Source organism: Mercenaria mercenaria, chromosome 1 (genome assembly GCF_021730395.1).
Source record: "Mercenaria mercenaria strain notata chromosome 1, MADL_Memer_1, whole genome shotgun sequence".
NCBI classification, from domain to species: domain Eukaryota; kingdom Metazoa; phylum Mollusca; class Bivalvia; order Venerida; family Veneridae; genus Mercenaria; species Mercenaria mercenaria.
Window position 1 is genome coordinate 110275787 of NC_069361.1, and position 18014 is coordinate 110293800.

The window sequence follows — 18014 nt, forward strand, 5'->3', positions numbered from 1 at the left end:
GCTCACGGCATTCTGCAGTACGTGTACCAAGTTTGAATAAAATTAGAATAGGCCTTTAAAAATCCAGGAGCTAGGAATGTGTCCGGGTACGGAAAGACGGTTGAACGGACAAACAAACAGTGTTGAGGCTGATATATATTGCTTTGATAAATGTGTCATTAATAGCAGTATTCGAAAAGGTTTTTGCATATTCATTACGATTCCAATTTGTTTTTACTAAGCATACCTTACACTTGTATATCTGAATCTCTGTTTTAAAATGTATATTTGCGTTTTTATGCAGCGTGTTATTTCAAGCTGCCATGGAGTCGCTCATAACGTCTCTATGAGAGAAGAGAATGTGGAACGTCTCAGAAGTCTTGATTTCGTGACTACGGTGGCCCCTTATCTTAAATCTCAAGAAGCAATGATTCGAATATCAGCACTTGCAACATTAGCAAATATCGTCACAGAAAAGGAATGTCTCATCATAGGCAATCATATTCTTGTTGTGGCTCAACTTTTGATGCTTTTGAACGAAGGCATGGCAACTGAAAGTCGTAGATGCAACGGCTGGTCATGCAAGGAGTGTGCATTAGGTAACACTAGACTATTATATTAAAATCAGCACTTTCTAATGTATAAATGACAGCAATAAAGTTTATCAGGTCAAGCTCAGTCAGATGAATATGCCCTTAATTGTGCTAAGTATTTCACTTTTTTAAAGTTTAGAGTGTTGAATTTAGTAATCCTTTTCTCTACGTCCCAATAATAGAACTGTTATTTTACAGCTATACGACAGCTTGCTAGAAACGATGCCAACAAAAAACTGCTGAATGAGTTGAAAGCACTCCAGTCATTAATTGAATTAGCAAAATCTGAGGATAAAGAGGAACAGATTGGTGAGAAATTTAAACGAAGTTTTATATTTCATGATATACATTGTGATAGAAACGAAAGTGAATGTTAATTAGATCATTTCAGTAAAGCTACCAGAGAGATTTCATGACATATTTAAAATGTCATGAAAATATCCTTTATACTCACTTCTCATTCTATTTTTTCCAGAAAGTCTACTCGCAATTTTAGCGTTGTCTTTTGACGATAGCATTCGTAGTGATATGACGCAAACATCAGAACTTGGCGTAGTTGATTTATTATTGGATCTCAAAGAATCTTCTGATGACCAAAAGATTAAAAGTGCCTGCGAAAAGACATTGTGGAATGTAAAGGATGATTTGTTATTGTCTCCAATCCCTTCTTACAAGAAAGCAGGTATATGCAACAAATATAGCAGTTTATGTAAAAATCAAAAGAAAGTACTATAAACTTGATTTCGACTAATTTACACATCCAAAAAGTATTCGTTGATGACAAAATAAAATTTCTTTTTATTTGAATTGCATTTGAATATGACTAAAAAGGAACATGTGTTTAGAATGTTATGTACATAATAATGACCTTACCTTTTGACCTGTTTATATAGTCTGAACAATCATCTGTTGTGAAAAGTATATATCATTTCACGCTAATATATCATAGGCTTGATCCACTAAATAACTTGAAACAGTATAAATAATTTGACCGAAGTTTCATATATCAGATCGTCTTTTTTATCAAAAACGTAAGAGGTATCCGAGATGAAATCTAATTTGTTTAATGGAAACCTATTTTATTTATTCATTTATTTATCTGTTTATTTTTGCTTTTAGGGCTGAGTTTGGAAACCCTTATAATAACTCCTAAACAAACCCGTCACTTATCTGAGTTAATATTATATCACGTATCTATTTAGTTTAGACATGTATGTTTTTCTTTGTAATTCTAATTTTAATTTAAACCCAAGTAGATCTGACTGTTTTTGATTTTTGTAGCAATAGAAGTATATCATTATTAGTCCCCCACTGGTTGAAAACCAGTTTCAGCGACTATAGGATTGCGCATTTCCGTCCGTCCTTCCGTCCGTCATTCAGTCTGTCCCCAGTGTCGTGTCTGGTATTCATCGAGCGATTTTAATATTACTTTGCACAAATATTCCCCATAATAAGACAACATGTCAAACGCAAAACCCTGAAGCTTAGCTCAAAGTTCAAATTTGGAGGTCAAAGGTAAACACGGTTTTTTCCCTGTTAGGTCTGTAACTCAAAACTCCATGAAGGGATATTAATATCCCATGATAAGCACAACTTTCAGACCCTTACCTTAAAGGTCAAATTAAAGTCCGATGCAGAGTTTTGCCATTCATTGAGGGATTACAATATTAATTGGCACAAATTTTCCCAATAATCAGATAACGTAGCATGCGCAAACCCCAGACTCCTAGCTTATAGGTCAAGGTCACGCTTGGAGGTCAAATTGGAGGTCAAATGTTAGTATGTTTTTTCCTTGTCCTGTCCCTAATTTGTCATCCATCAAGGGATTACTTGGCACAAATATTTCTCATAATAAGACGATGTGTCATCCACATCTTCAGACCCCTAGAGCTCAGTGGTCAAGGTCATACTTGGAAGTCAAAAGTTAGCAAAGCAGTAACAGTGTCTGTTTTGTGTCCAGTCAAGAACTCCGACTTATCATTCGCAATACACTGACCCCTAGCAAAATTGGAATTAAATATTTCTGTATATTTATAGAAGTTATCAGAATCAGCAACTGTAGTTTTTTATATATATAAATTTTAATCAAAACGATGCGTGTTACACATATTGTATATATAGTACAATATTGTATATACATCAATGACAGGTATAAGATCATAAGGTTATGCTGCAGGCGAGATAATTATAGTCACCTTCCAGTAGCGGACTTGGTATTGCATGGCAATGTTTCATTCACTAGTTTTAATTGTTCTCCAGTTGTGTTTTATTTTATATATACACTCATTTAAAAGAAGCCCGCCCGCTTAGGTCAGTACAGATCGCGGGGTCGCGAGTTCGATCCCCGGGCGGGGCGTATGTTCTCCGTGACGATTTGATAAAAGACATTGTGTCTGAAGTCATTCGTCCTCCACTTCTGATAATTCATGTGGGGAAGTTGGCAGTTACTTGCGGAGAACAGGTTTGTACCGGTACAGAATCCAGGAACACTGGTTAGGTTAACTAGGTTAACTGCCCGCCGTACATGACTGAAATACTGTTGAAAAACGGCGTTAAACCCAAAACAAACAAAACATTTAAAAGAAAGAAATTTAAAATGAAGATCAGAATTTCTTTATACTTTTGAATTTTATTCTTGGTAGACCGTTCTATATATTAAATTATCCAGAGTTAGTAAGAGTGGCGATCTAGACAGGTGTATGGAAATAGTAATACATTAAATCATATTTTCATTCGTTTCTAATATTTAATCACATGTTCAGTGTAAGTACAATATTGCATACCTAAAATAAAATTATTTTTTGTAATTTTGATTGTAACATGATAACTTCTTGAAAATGTAAGTTCAAAAATAAATAAATGACGTGCACAAATAAAAAGCTTTCATACGCAATAACACCATTGTCTTTCATAAAATTAATTCGATGAATTGTGACAACGAACATTTAGTTCAAATCATTTCTTGTAAAGCATGTAACTTAAAGATATAAAGGCACATTTAAACACAAAGAAATATACTGCCAATTTCAGAATAGCTCGCCGTTTCAGTGTTTGCATCATACACTTGTAGTCACTGACTGATATCGATTTTCTTATCGTGAGTGGCTAATTTTGTAACCGTCATTTACTTTAACTCCACCCAAGTCGCGAGTCAAGTTATGTGGGTTTTTCTCATTAATTTGTCTTAACAACACATAAATTGTCAGTCATACAATGTATTTATGGTTTTTAAAACTTGATGATATTACAGTTTAAGCCGTATCTTAGAATCAGTTTCAAATCAAACATTTTTTACAATCTGTGACCGATTACAATTACGTAAAAACTGTCCCGATTAGTGTCGCATTATCTAAAAGTACTTAATTTTTCTGTCACCGATGATAACAATCATTAATCCATTATAGCCTCACTGCAAAATGCAAATTAAGTCAGCGCATAATGTTTATACATGTAAAATTACACATGTGTTTTTACCACTTGGTCAGAGATCTAAGTTTACAATAGTAAATCATAGCCCGATTGGCATCACTTTTCATGTCAAAAAAGTAAAATATTTAATTTAAACATAAAACTCCCTGTTTAAATACGTTACTCAAGCTATAACGACAATAAACAGTTCTGTGAGTTTGAGATTCTACCAAATATTGGCTTGAATTAACTGAAATATAGCCGTGGTACATGGGAAGAACCTCTGCAAGAAACGTCCAAATTTCTCAGATAAAGAGATATGATCGGTAGCAAGGCTCGAACCCATGCCCTCCCCACCCACCCAATTGACCAAATCAGAGATTACAGTGATTTCAAGTTAGCGACTAACCACTTGACTACGGGGATAGTCACATGATGGATGGATACTACAATTCCTAGTATAGAAATCACACGGGCACATTATTGCAATAAAGCAGAAGTCAGCATTGACTTAGGGCGACGAGTTAGACTAACAGCTTATTTTTACATCTATTTTTCCGTTTGACTAAAATGTTCATGACATCACATACTACATGGTTTCTGTATGCAGTAATAATTTGACGGATTTCTATGAAAAATGTATAATTTTTGATATGGAAGACTTTTCCAACGAAATTTCAATCGAAGACAATCCTTTGTTTTAATATTTTACACATCACGCGTATATATACAGAACTTAAGTGTCTCAGAAGTGGACTCGTTTGAGAGAAAATATCGGTAAAAGTGTTTTATCTTTAATTTCATTTAAAATTGTGATAGTAGAATTTGAATTGTAAAAGGCGATCTTGGATAGACTTTATTCACCGTTAAATTGCCTGTCACAAATACTAGAATTTAACGACAGTACCATTTGACAATATGCAGTTAATCAGAGTCACATGTGCTTTTGAAAGTTTAAAATCATAATTATAGTTTTCCTATCATATCTTGTCCAACTTCGACATTATTCTGGGCGTCGAACTTTTGAAAAATCGAAATACATGTAGCATTATAGACACCAGACCCAGATAGACGCATAATTATACTAGTAGTGACCTCATCACATTGTATTTTACCGACATTCGGATTACATCTCATCATATGTAGCTTTTTACCATGTAGGAAAGGAAATACGTTTTAGTTAAAAACATAATTGAGCCGCACCATGAGAAAACCAAAATAGTGCGTTTGCGACCAGCATGAATCCAGATCAACCTGCTCATGATTCTTACTGTTCGCTAATAGTTACTCTAGCTGCAATTGGCGTTGAAAGTGAACAGCATAGATCCTGACCAGACTACAGACGCACTATGCTGGTTTTCTCATGTCGCGGCTCATATTTTTTGTATAAGTAAATGTTTCCGTTGTCATTTAAACAATGAGATTTAATAATGACAGGTTCTTCATGACATTTAATTTGACGGATTGTATATATTTCAATATAAATTAACGGATATCTAAGCTAGTGAAATATAAATATTTATTACTACGTCGTGTGTTTCTGGGAGTGACTGATGAGCTCCGTTAGGCTAGGTTTCGTAATTGAATATTCAAACAGCCTTTTTTGTGTTTTCATCGTTCTTAACAACATGTATTAAAAAAGAACATTTTATATTTTTCCAAAATACCTTGCACAAATATGAACTTCCGCTTTAATATGACACTGTTATCTTACGTTCAAATTAATTAGATATTGAAAATTTATCATCTAAACTAACATTATGAGACCTTGAGAAACACTCAAGGGTCCCCAGGACCTCCCTTCAACAGACACTCACTCTTGCGAGTTGGCTCGACTGTCACTCACCTTTATGAATACAAATGGAATCTTTCCTACCGTTAGGCAATTTATTTGAGTGTACTCAATGAGTGGTGTTGGAGTATTGTATGTATTCTTGATAAGCCCAGGGGTGTTGAAAGATATCAGTAATAAAATTACCTTGGGGCTATATTGCAACCTGTATTTGAAAGTAAACGGTATCGATTGTAAAGAGGTCAACTGCTACATTATCAAAGTTTATTAATAGTCATTTTTACAAATGATTGAAGTGATCGTTTACAAGAACTAGGAAAACAAATGATGAATTGTTTATGTTGGACTATATAAGGAGAGTTGTCATTCTACAATTTCGATACTTGAACTGTGCTTATCATTATGTAATACATTTGGAATGAACATTGAAAATGTTGACACATGATTAGATCTAGTTTTGAACAGACTGAAAACTTTTTACACAAAACTTTGTTTTTTGACGATATAGTGACACTGCTACAGGTATAATTGTAAAGAAATTTTGTTGAAGTATAATACACAATACGAGACTGTACCTACTCAATATATCACAGTGTTTGTTGTTACTTCTCCGAATGATTTGGTTTGAAAGAATCGAACTAAGAAATAATAAGTTTTGTTGTATTTCGTTTAGAGTACAACAGTGTCAATCCTCAGACAGTTCAAATTTTTAATCGAAATAAGTGTCATGCACATGTATACATGTACGCATTATGCAGGATTATCTTGAAATAAATTCCCGCAATATTTTACTTTTGTACCTAACCCTTTACATCGTTTTTTTTTTTTTTTTTTTTGTACATTTTAAACCACTGCGATCGATAGAAATACACTTTTGGGCGGAGCAAACTACACGCATGATCCTCTCACTGATAACTAGAGTGACAGCTACGTCATTTACTACATGCGTTTGATGTAAACGCCCATTCGGCGAGCTTTTCTGAAATTGGCAGTAATAATAATCAAATACTTAACCAAATGTAAAACAGCGACCGTAGAAAAATAACAAAATAACCGTAAGTGTACAAATGTTTATCTAATAAACATGGTCATGAACAGGAAAATATACTAACCCATTTCAATCGTGCATTTCATACCTAAAACGCGCAATTCGGTAAATATATACTGTGGATATTGAACAAGTGGTAATTTATCTTCCATTGTGTACCGATCACTTTTGTTCAATATTTCTTATCTGAGAGAAACAACGCGTAGTTTATAGTTTTTTTCAACGTTACACAAAAAACTTCGCTGAACTTCTCTAGTGAAGTTCCGGTCTAGATTACAAACACATTCTGATTGGCTGATGTGAAAATGTATGTCAGTCGTGGATTAACTACACGTGTTCGCTGATATGTGTATATGTAGCATAAATGTGCAATATGATTTTGATAAACAGAACAGATGTATACCAAAGTATGACCTCACATTCAAAATCATATATAAGATGAATTTCATTCATCATTTAGATTTTAATTGTTAAACTGTGAATATTTTGCATTCTGTTTTTGTTTGTTTACATTTTGCGCGCTACTAGCCGACTGAAACGAGTACAAATTGGGCGGAATCGGTGTACCGGACGAAAACGGGGTACACAATAGAGCCCACTTATTTAGGTACTACTGATCATCATTGAAATAAATGAGAATATATCAAAATGATAAGGTAATTTCTTTTAAAAAGATTTAAAATGAAACAGGTAAAATCAATGTATAAACAGTTAGTCTGTCTATTAGTCGCAATTTTATTTGATCGGGTGTGTTGTTGCAATTGTTTTCTATTTAATAAACAGGTGAACGTATGCAAAAGAAGAATGATCCAGATACAAACACAGGACATGTAATGATATCATACCAGCGTAATGACAGGAAGTTTCTTCTTACTATCAGAGACAAGTTGAAGGACAGTGGCTTTAAGGTTAAATATATCTTTAAATTTTGTGTTGCAGTAACGGCAGTACGCATGTAGCGAAAAGACTAAAAAGATAGTTGATGATTGTTCTTTAGGCTCACAAGTATATCTTTAACAAACATGAAACAACTTTCTTTAAAATAAAAATAATAAAATAGTTCAAAGGGCGACCATGCATTGAATAAACCTTTTCATTCCTTTTACTATGAGTGAGGTTAGGTGCCCGCTATTTTTTTGCCACCGGCCGTCCCTGGTTCGTGCCCCATTGAGTTGCGTTTTTCTTGCTTGTTTGTTTGTTGGCTGTCTCTGTGTTCTGGTGTTCTCTGTACTTCCGAGAAATCCACCCTAACCTTTCATTTTTTTAAAACTTACACATATGCAATATGCTTAGACTATTGATGCATTCACTTTTTTTTGAAAAGACAGCATAAATGTCCTGCATCTCTCGGGAATTATTTAACTAAAGACAGAATAATATAATCAATAAAAATCTACTGAACTTGTTCCCATTCATGTGTCAACAAGAAATACTTTTTAAGGTATGGATGGATGTGGACAAAATGGGTGGATGTGTGTACGAAACGATGGCAGATGCTGTAGAAAATGCAAGCATTTTTCTGATGTGCTATTCAAGGAAGTACAAGGAAAGTGAAAATTGCCAGTACGGTATGCTTAATAAATTTGATATCTTCATACAGCTGTGTGACCCCGTTTCTATAATCATCAGTTTTAACACATGCAGAAAGTAAGATGTTAAGGCCTATGCCTGATAAGTATTGTAGGATGTCAGTGCAGTTTTCTAAAGATTTGAATATACGTATAGCAATTCTGACATGAAAAACTTTAAACACTTCCTTAATAAGGAAGTGTACTTCTTTCTTTTTTTTCTGTTATTATATGAAGAAGGTCCAAATTAAGATTTTTTATGATCTGCCAATTGGGTTATATCAATCTGATTAATTAATTCACTCTGACTTTCAACCAAAACGCAAAGAAAAGTAATTAAAATGTTGTAACTAGGAATGGCCGAAGATTCTTCTAAACTTTTGCTGTAATCTGATCGAAGAAACCATAGGAAAGTAGACAGTCCTGAACAAACAGATCACTTGTAAGTCCATTTTTGCCAGGAAACCAAACCATTTGGACTGTGTCCGTCCTATTTACTGTCATGCCATACATGGATTATGCTCAGACAACTCTGTTTAAACATATAACACTACAATGTGACAAGTACACAAGTTAGATGTCAAAGATTTAGTAGGCAATTTGTTTGTGTTTAGTCTAGATCTTTGTAATAAATGGTCTTTTATGGATATTCAAATAACATGACACAGTAATATATAACTATAACAAGACATTTAGGACGCAGCCTAGCATTAGCATTCTCGTTGCACATTAATTAAGATAACTTGACACACGGATTTACAATGACAAATAATAAGGTATACTCAGAACCCTTACTCAAAATTTAAAGGTACTCTTTTAAAAAATGTCAAAGATTTATATCTAGTCACATCTGTTAGCTCAGCGGAAAAATATTTTACCTTCACTGTCTTACACATCAGGCTGACTTTAGTTTCAGTGTGACGATGTTTAAGTAGTTAATTAACAGAATACATTGTATATCAAATTGTCGTATAAACTATTGCTCGTAAAATTATTGTTATAAATCTCAGGCTTTATTCGACCAAAATCTCTTTCTTGTAATAATAAAAAGCATCTTGGCAGTTTTTTGTAAGCTATATTTTGCATATCTTAACAGAAGCTAAATATGCACACAAGAAAAAGAAAACAGTTATTCCCCTTAAAATGGAAAGAGATTATGATCCGGACGGCTGGTTGGGACTTCTCCTGAAATCGGACTATTTTCTTGAGTTTTCTGGAAAATATGATACTGAAGACAAGTTCAAAGAACTGCTTGCTCGAATCAAGACACTATGGTCCCATGGACAGGACATAGTTGATACACCTGTGATTGAAAAGGTAAATTGTTTAAGTCACCATAACAATATTTTTTGGACAAAAGTAACAAACATTTCACAAATTTAAGAGAGAACCAGATGCAATATTTTCACGAGTTGAAGTTGAGTTGTCACCAATGAAATTGTAATATCTGTTATTCACTAGTGAAATATATTTGATCATGCACGTAAAACAAAAATATTTTCTTTTTTCATGTTTTATGGTTTTAACTAAATTTAACATGAAGGAAATGGACAAAGTTCATTCACGGCCTCATTCCGTTAAACACTGGGCGCGGGTATGAGCCTGAAATAAATTTTCTGGGATTAACAGAACACCGCCACAAAGTCAATTTCTTCGATATACGGCTCTTTAATCATAGAAGCGTCAAAATATTTATAACGACAATTTGTCCCCCGAAATTAACTATAAGCTACTATCAAACGATGGAGAAGAGTTAAAGAAAGTATTTAAAAACGGCTTATTAAAACTGTTTTATCTTGACGCAAAACATTAGATGGAACCCTTCTTTACAAATTAAAGTAATGTTCAATTTTAAGTATCGTAGAAATGTACATTTATATAATTTTTCTCCAGTGAAAAACCAAACAAACTTGGATACAAGTCTAAAATTAGATTCCTGTAATAAGGAGAGTGCAAAGCTAACATTTTAAGAACTTTATAGAACTTCCAATCTCCAACACAATGATGTTACTTCTCCTCAACGGCAGAGTAGTCACTGCCATCATGTTTAAATTGGGCTGAATTTCTTCGTTATGTTGTACATAAGTAGGAAAAGTGGAAACTGGGTCCATAGGTCGATCAACACGACATTATTGAAAATGTAGCAAGCTCAGTTTAATTGAGCCTGTTTATGGACGATAGAAGAAATGTATGCGATAATCAAAGTCTTCTAGCCTCAGGCTGAGCAGAACTCGATACTTGTACCAAAAAACCATTTAGAGGCATCCGCAAATGTGTTCGTATGGCGTGTACATGGAACATTAAATGATACGCTAGAGTGCAATTCCATGAAGAACGGCGTATAGTCCCCATTGAAAATAAAGGACTAGTCCTAAACGATGAGCAGAAATAAACAAACTAAGAGATTTATTAGTCATTACTACATGTTATGTCTTCACCTTCGGTCAATAAGGCATACCTTTCCACTAACGTACGTCCATTTGATTAGTAAACTTAACTTATTGTATGTTTAGCTCGTTTCAGATACCGCAAAACATTTTTTTAGATTTTAATAAAGCATTTTATGGTGCTTTTCGCCACACCCGAAAAACTCACAACTCCTTTAGGACAAAAGTTTACTAAATGTTCAAAATTCACATTAAGTGTTTTAATAATGCTTCATTTTTCTGCTAAATTAGTAAATCTAACTTTGCCGCAGTCTGTTAACTTATGACCCTTTTTACAATGCATACTGAGTCTAGTAGTTTTACATTTAGAAAATGAGTCATGAAGTATCGCTTAGATTTAACCCTCGTTTTTACTCGCTCGTTTTTGCTTGCTAAGTCTTGACCATACAGTGCATTTGCTACAAGGATTCTCCCCTTAACGAATGTAAGGAAGTCTTTGAAGTGGTTTCTTCATGTTGGAAACAAATCAACCCTACTTGTAATCTGATATTTTCTATTGTCATGTTATAAATTCTTGAGACTTACATACTACATCTTGATATGTCTACCATTGATGTGTCTTTCGCGACCTGTGACCTAGCTTCTAAAAGAAGTTTTCCTTATCGGGTCAGTAAGATTCATGAGGTGGTTGTCGTGGAGACATTAAATGAAGACAAAAGTGTTGTCCGTTTACGTTGACTGTTTACTTCATAGACCGGAAGAACAACAAGTGACGTACAGGACGTCATAACAAAACAACAAAAGAGCGCGTTACTTAAACGTGACGCCAAGAATGGCGGGTCATTAAATATACAGGTTACTTAACGTGACCCTCGGGGCCCGCAAAGCTTAAATTCAGACTAAATACATGAATAAAGTAATTACATAGTAAATCTACTTTAAAGCAGTCTCAATAATAATAGTGTATCATATAAAATTTGAAAGTCTAGTACGATTAAATTTAGTAGTCAATTTTGTAATAAATCACAGTTTTGCTAGATAATTACATCCGTTTGAATAAATGAAGTTACAAACATTATTTCACTGCAATCACTGGAAATGTCATTGAATAAATAGTATATGTACATCGCTGAGTAATTTAAGTGTCCATATAATCACATGTCATGGCACGTGAAACGAATCACGTGTATAAAGTTATTTCAACCCGAGTGGATACAGCTTGGCAATGGGTCGCATGGTAACACCTCGTCTGGATCTGATACGGGCTGCTCGGATAAGACCATCTCTACCAGTGACAACGTCCTCTATGACGCCAAGGGACCAGCGATTTCTCGAATGGTTATTGTCATGTATTTGCACTACGTCTCCAACCGTAAGAGTATCGCCATGATTGCCAGACATCCTATGAAACTGTCGCAAAGATGTGAGATATTCATGCTTCCATCTCGACCAAAAGTGTTCAATCGTTGCAGACTTAAACCTGTAAAGTTTGTCTGCAGAATTGTGGGAAATGTCGTCTGCTGTGGCTTCTTGATCGTCTGGGTAAACAGGGAAGGTAACTCTGCGCCCATACAGCAGATGGGAAGGGGTAAGGGGTTCCTCATCAGTGGGGTCTGTAGAAATGTGCGTGAGTGGGCGGTCATTGACGATACATTCTACTTCTGTAACAATAGTTTGCAGAACTTCCAAACTCACCAGTGATTTCCCGAGTACTTTCTTAATGGATGTCTTAGTAACGCCAATGAGCCTCTCCCACCAGCCTCCGTACCATGGGGCATGTTGTGGGATAAACTTCCATGTAATACCGTATGTCCCAAGGATCTCTGTCTTCAGTAGTTTGGCATTGTCCGACATAATGATTTTTGGTTTTGCTTTCCTGCTAAAGAAACGTCGTAGAGCCAAAATAAAAGAGTCTACTGTCATGTTTGGTACAATTTCTAAATGAATAGCCCGTGTATTGGCACACGTGAACAGACAAATGTAAGCCTTTTGTAGATTTCCGTCTGATTCCTTCACAGTTAACGCTCCGGTGAAGTCTATTCCTGTGACTGTAAAAGGTGGCGCATGTTTCACTCTGTCGCTAGGTAACGGTGGGGGATCTGGTACCCGGTATGGTCTACTTGTAACCTTGCGGCACGTGACACACGAGCGAATAATTTTCCGAACATGTTGACGAATGCTTGGAATCCAAAACTTTTGACGAATGAAGGTGACCGTGCTCTCTGTGCCGGAATGTAACTGTGTAATGTGTGCGTCCATTACAATCAGATCTGTAAAGTTATTTCTTGATGGAAGTAGGTACGGGAATTTCGTGCTGTCTAATAGTGGATCATTGGAAATTCTACCGCCACAACGAATCAAATTGTCTTCATCCAGAAATAGATCGAGCTGTCTCACTAGATTTGGTATGGTGGTACACCGTTTTTCTTTCTGGGAAAGGTACTGTTTCACATCGTGGAAATGAATATCCTGTACGTGCTTTATTAACTGTCTGGCTGCTGTGTTGATCTCGTGCGATTCTAGAGGTCCGCGTGACTTCTTCACATTTCGGCAGTTGTTAACAAACCGGATAACGTATGCTGTAACACGTAACAGTTTCCGATACGAGGTAAATCTCTGAATGTCTATAATCTCTAGAACACTTGGATTGGGTAGTTTACTCTGTGTGGATGTTAGTACTGCTGCTTCACTGTTACTGCTTTCACTTTCATTTTCACAACTATCATATACAATGAGTTTGCAATCACCCTGTGGAAATGACGTATCATCTTTCAACCAGATAGGACCATTCATCCACAATCTGTTGTCGCGAAAATAATCGTAAGTAACTCCTCTCGACAGAAAGTCTGCAGGGTTTGAATCTGTTGGGCAATACTGCCACTGAAAACCAGCTGTTAACTCCCGTATTTCTCTGACACGATTGGATATAAACACTGGTTGTGATTTTAAGGAAGATATCCATTTCAACACAATCTGGCTGTCGCTCCATAGATATACTTTTGTACAGTCAATGGTCGATGTAATATGCTGAGCAAGTCTAGATCCTATAAGTGCTGCACATAGTTCAAGTTTCGGTATTGTAAGCTGCTTTACCGGGGTTACTCTATTCTTTGCCATAATGAGTGTGCTCTGGTTACCGGAAACAAGATATGCACATGCGCCGTATGCTTTTGTACTTGCGTCGCTAAAGACATGAAGTGCAACATCTGTGGGAGAGGCATTGGGAAAGTATCGTCTGCAAAACTTCGTTTCGGTTGCTTTCGCTATGTCCCCTCTTATCTTGCACCACTCTCTGATGATGTCATCTGGCAGCACTTCGTCCCACTCAAAATTTCGTTTCCATAGCAACTGCATAAGTATCTTGCCTTTCACGGTAATTGGGCTTAGTAATCCGAGCGGGTCATATATAGAGGACGATTCTTTCAAAATCTCCCGTTTTGTCAGAAGGCAGTCATTCATAGGCATTTTTGATCTTTGTGGAAACAACATTTCGTCAGTTGTAGAATCCCAGCGCATGCCCAACACTTTTGTGAATTTGTCCTTGTCACTGACTCCGTCAGATTCGATTCTAGCACGCAACACTTGGTTATTTGTACTCCAAGACCTCAAATTAAAGGCAGCTTGCTGAAAAAGTCGTCTGCTATTAGTGTAAAATTTTGACAGTGTAGTGTCGTCTGGTAAGCTTGTAATTATGTTATCTACGTATAACCCTTGTTTGATACGTTCTGTTTCGTCACATTGATGTAATTCAAGGTGCTTCATAATGGTGGCGTTTAATATGAATGGCGAGCATGTTGCTCCAAATAGCACCGACTTGAACCGATATGCCTGAAGTGGACTGTCTGGATTGCTTGGATCTGATAGCCAAAAAAATCTTGTGACGTCACGGTCGTCTGGATGCAAACTGATGTTCAAAAACGCCTTCTCAATATCGGTGGAAACTACAAATTTATGGTATCGGAAGCGTAGTAATATTGACGTCAAGTCGTTTAGCTGTGGTGGGGTATTCATCAGGCAATCATTCAAACTTGGGAAATGTTGGGTTGACTTACAACTGCAGTCGTATACAATCCGTATGGGTGTGTGTGGTTGCTGACTCTTTTTTCACAGGGTGGTGGGTAATGTAATGTACTGTTGTACTTGATCTAGATGGGTCATCTACTATCTTCTCTACAAATCCTCTCTGCTCCTGTTCATTAATAATCTCACTATACTTCTGCAGCAGTTCCGGTTCTTTTCTCAGTCTGTTGACTATACTCACTATTCTGCGCCGGCTTATCAGTTCATTACTGGGTAGAGATGGATGATCATCTTTCCAGGGTAATCTTGCGACGTACTGTCCGTTATCGTATGTAATGCATGTGTCTTGGTATTGTCTAGTATATTCGTCGCATCCTTGATATTTAGTCTTCTGTTCCACTCCCATAGATTCTACTTCCCAAAACTTCTCTAAATTCAATTCCTCCTGCACGTGCAAAGTCATTATGTTCATCATGGACACAGGAAGTGGGGAGGGATGGTTTTCTGTATATAACGGTCCTGACAGAAGATATCCTATTCTCGACTGAATGGCTGTGGGTCCATTTCCTCTGATGATTTTATCTTGTACTACGGACCAGTAATGATCAGCGCCAATTAGCATCTCGATCTCAAAATCTTCATCTTCTGATATAGGATGAGCAAGTGTGATCCCCTTCAGGTATGTAAAGTCACTTACATGTTTCTGATAAGTTTTCAGAGGCACGGAAATTTCAGGCACTATAAGGACTTTTATCGGAATTTTGTGCTTTGGGGTTTGTAGATAGACTGTAACTGTATTTAGATGTCGCATGCGTCTTTCTCTGTCTCCGAACCCTGATAGACATAACGTTTCACTTCCGGTTGGCTGCAGCTGAATTTTCTGTGCTAGGGCTTCAGTAACAAAGGAACTCTGGGAACCTTCATCAAACAGGATGTTTGCGGTGGTGGAACTACAAGATGAAGTTACTGTGGAAACTGCTGTCTTCAATAAAACGGGTCCAGAAGAAAATGTGTGCGCTGAATGGAGAACTGATGTGTTGGTTTTCTCCGCGTTGTGAGCTTCAGTAGATTTATCTGTTGGTTTGGCCGTTGATTCTCCTACACACAAACTTGTATGATGTCTACGTGAACATATCTTGCATTTAAATTTGGATTTACACACATTAACTTTGTGACTTCCTAGGCAGTTAAAACACAGCTGCTTTTCCTTTACAATATTTAGTCTATGTTCGCGATCATTAACTTTTAAACAGTCTGTACTAGAGTGTTCTCCCTTACAATACACACATGTCTGTACTTTTGTATATTTCGCACTAGATTTTTCTTTATTCTTTTTCTCCGGTCTGCTGATATCAGATTTGGTCAGAAAGGATGCTGTCGCAAACACTTCTTGCGGGGTATTCAATGCATTTCCGGCGTCTAGAATATTCACTTCGTTCAATATACACCGCATTAAGTCATTTAAACACCAAGACTGTGTTCCGTGCGCACGTGTAATGTTCGTTCTCACTTCCGGTGATAACTTCTGAAGGATGACGGGAGTGAGGAGTGATCCGTATGTACTCTCGTTCTGGCCTAATGAATCAAGTCCCCTGATATAAGTCTCCGTGGTATCATAGAACTTTCTCAGCCTGGTTACTGTATACACAGGGGCTGGAACTTCTAGCAATGCTTTCATATATGTTTGTATAATTTTGTCTCTCTGTCCGTACCTTTCGTGTAACAGAGACACTGCTTTGTCATAGTTAATATTAGTTAAAGAAAAACCTGCTATAATCTGTACAGCTTCTCCTCTTAAGGACGACTTCAGATAATTGAATTTCTGTACACCACTCAGTGACGGGTTCGTGTGAATAGCTGACTCGTACGAATCCCAGAATGACTGCCAGTCAAGGATGTTTCCGTCGAATTTTGGCAAATCTAGCTTAGGTAGTCTGTGGTATATGGAACTGTGTGAGAGGGTAGAGGCAGGGTTAGTGTGAGACAAATTCTCGTGAAGTTCGTGCTCATGGTTCGTCTGGGACGATTCGCCGGAAACGGGCGCATGAAATGTTGGGGAATTTACATTTAAGTTAGACAAAGTTACCTTTTTAAAACTTGATATTTTCTGTATCTTGGTCTGTAATGTGTAGATATACTCATCGTGCTCTAGAATTTCCGTCTCGATCTGTTCACCGTCATCTTCTGAGATTGAATCAAGGATTTTTTCATGGATCTCGATGATCGTCTGCTGTTTCTGTCTCAGTGCATTTTCGATCGTCTGCAGATCTTCGTAATCGACTGCTTCCTGTTGAATTGCCTCGAATTTGGATAGAAGTCGTGTAACTACGCCTTTATGACCCTTCTGGATATATCGTAGTTTAGTTGCCATTGCTCACTTTTTTTGCGTCACGGCACCAAAATGTCGTGGAGACATTAAATGAAGACAAAAGTGTTGTCCGTTTACGTTGACTGTTTACTTCATAGACCGGAAGAACAACAAGTGACGTACAGGACGTCATAACAAAACAACAAAAGAGCGCGTTACTTAAACGTGACGCCAAGAATGGCGGGTCATTAAATATACAGGTTACTTAACGTGTCAGTAAGATTCATGAGGTGGTAAGACTATTCAATCATCGACACTACGTCTAGCATCCCTTGAACAATATTCAGTTAAGCTCATTTGTTATCCTTAACCCTTGACTCAATGTTTCTCTCAAAATTCTTTATAAATTTACAATAGTCAGCACAATTCGCACTTCATGTATGCAAAACCGGGCTTTCGAAAGTTTAAGTCTCTGCACACTAGCGGTCATCCACTTTTATGTTGTGTTATTGGTGCTGTTTAGTTTTTGAGCTTGGACGTTTCGGCTTTGGTGATTTCATTATTTCCGCTTTCATAACATTGTTTATTAGATAGGATGCCTGCTTTTTTAATTTTGTCTTTTGAAGGTTTTTGTGATATGCAGGCTCCGTAACCTCAGATCCCATTTCTAAATTCCATTTTGTTAAATTCTGCCCATTGTTTTATCGTTTAGGGCAAATCCATTATTTCAACTGGGGACCATACTCCATTTTTCATGGAATTACACACTAGTGTATCATTGCCCTATGAACACATCTGCGGATGTCTCTAAATTGTTTTGGTACTTGTAACATGTTTAAATGTTGAGTTCTGCTCAACCAGGGCTAGAGAGTGTGAACGGTAACTAAACCGAGCCTGCAACATTTTCATTT

At 36.6% G+C, this 18014-nt stretch overlaps 1 protein-coding gene across 1 annotated transcript in view; it reads left to right on the forward strand.

The window, feature by feature from the left end:
- LOC123526716 (uncharacterized) overlaps positions 1–18014 on the forward strand; it is a 31281-nt gene that overhangs the window by 9367 nt on the left and 3900 nt on the right. Inside the window, exons 3-8 of the mRNA XM_045305967.2 lie at positions 284–578; positions 771–881; positions 1048–1254; positions 7604–7728; positions 8262–8388; positions 9485–9705. Of these exons, the coding sequence (XP_045161902.2) occupies positions 284–578; positions 771–881; positions 1048–1254; positions 7604–7728; positions 8262–8388; positions 9485–9705 (1086 nt within the window). The remainder of the gene's footprint in view (positions 1–283; positions 579–770; positions 882–1047; positions 1255–7603; positions 7729–8261; positions 8389–9484; positions 9706–18014) is intronic.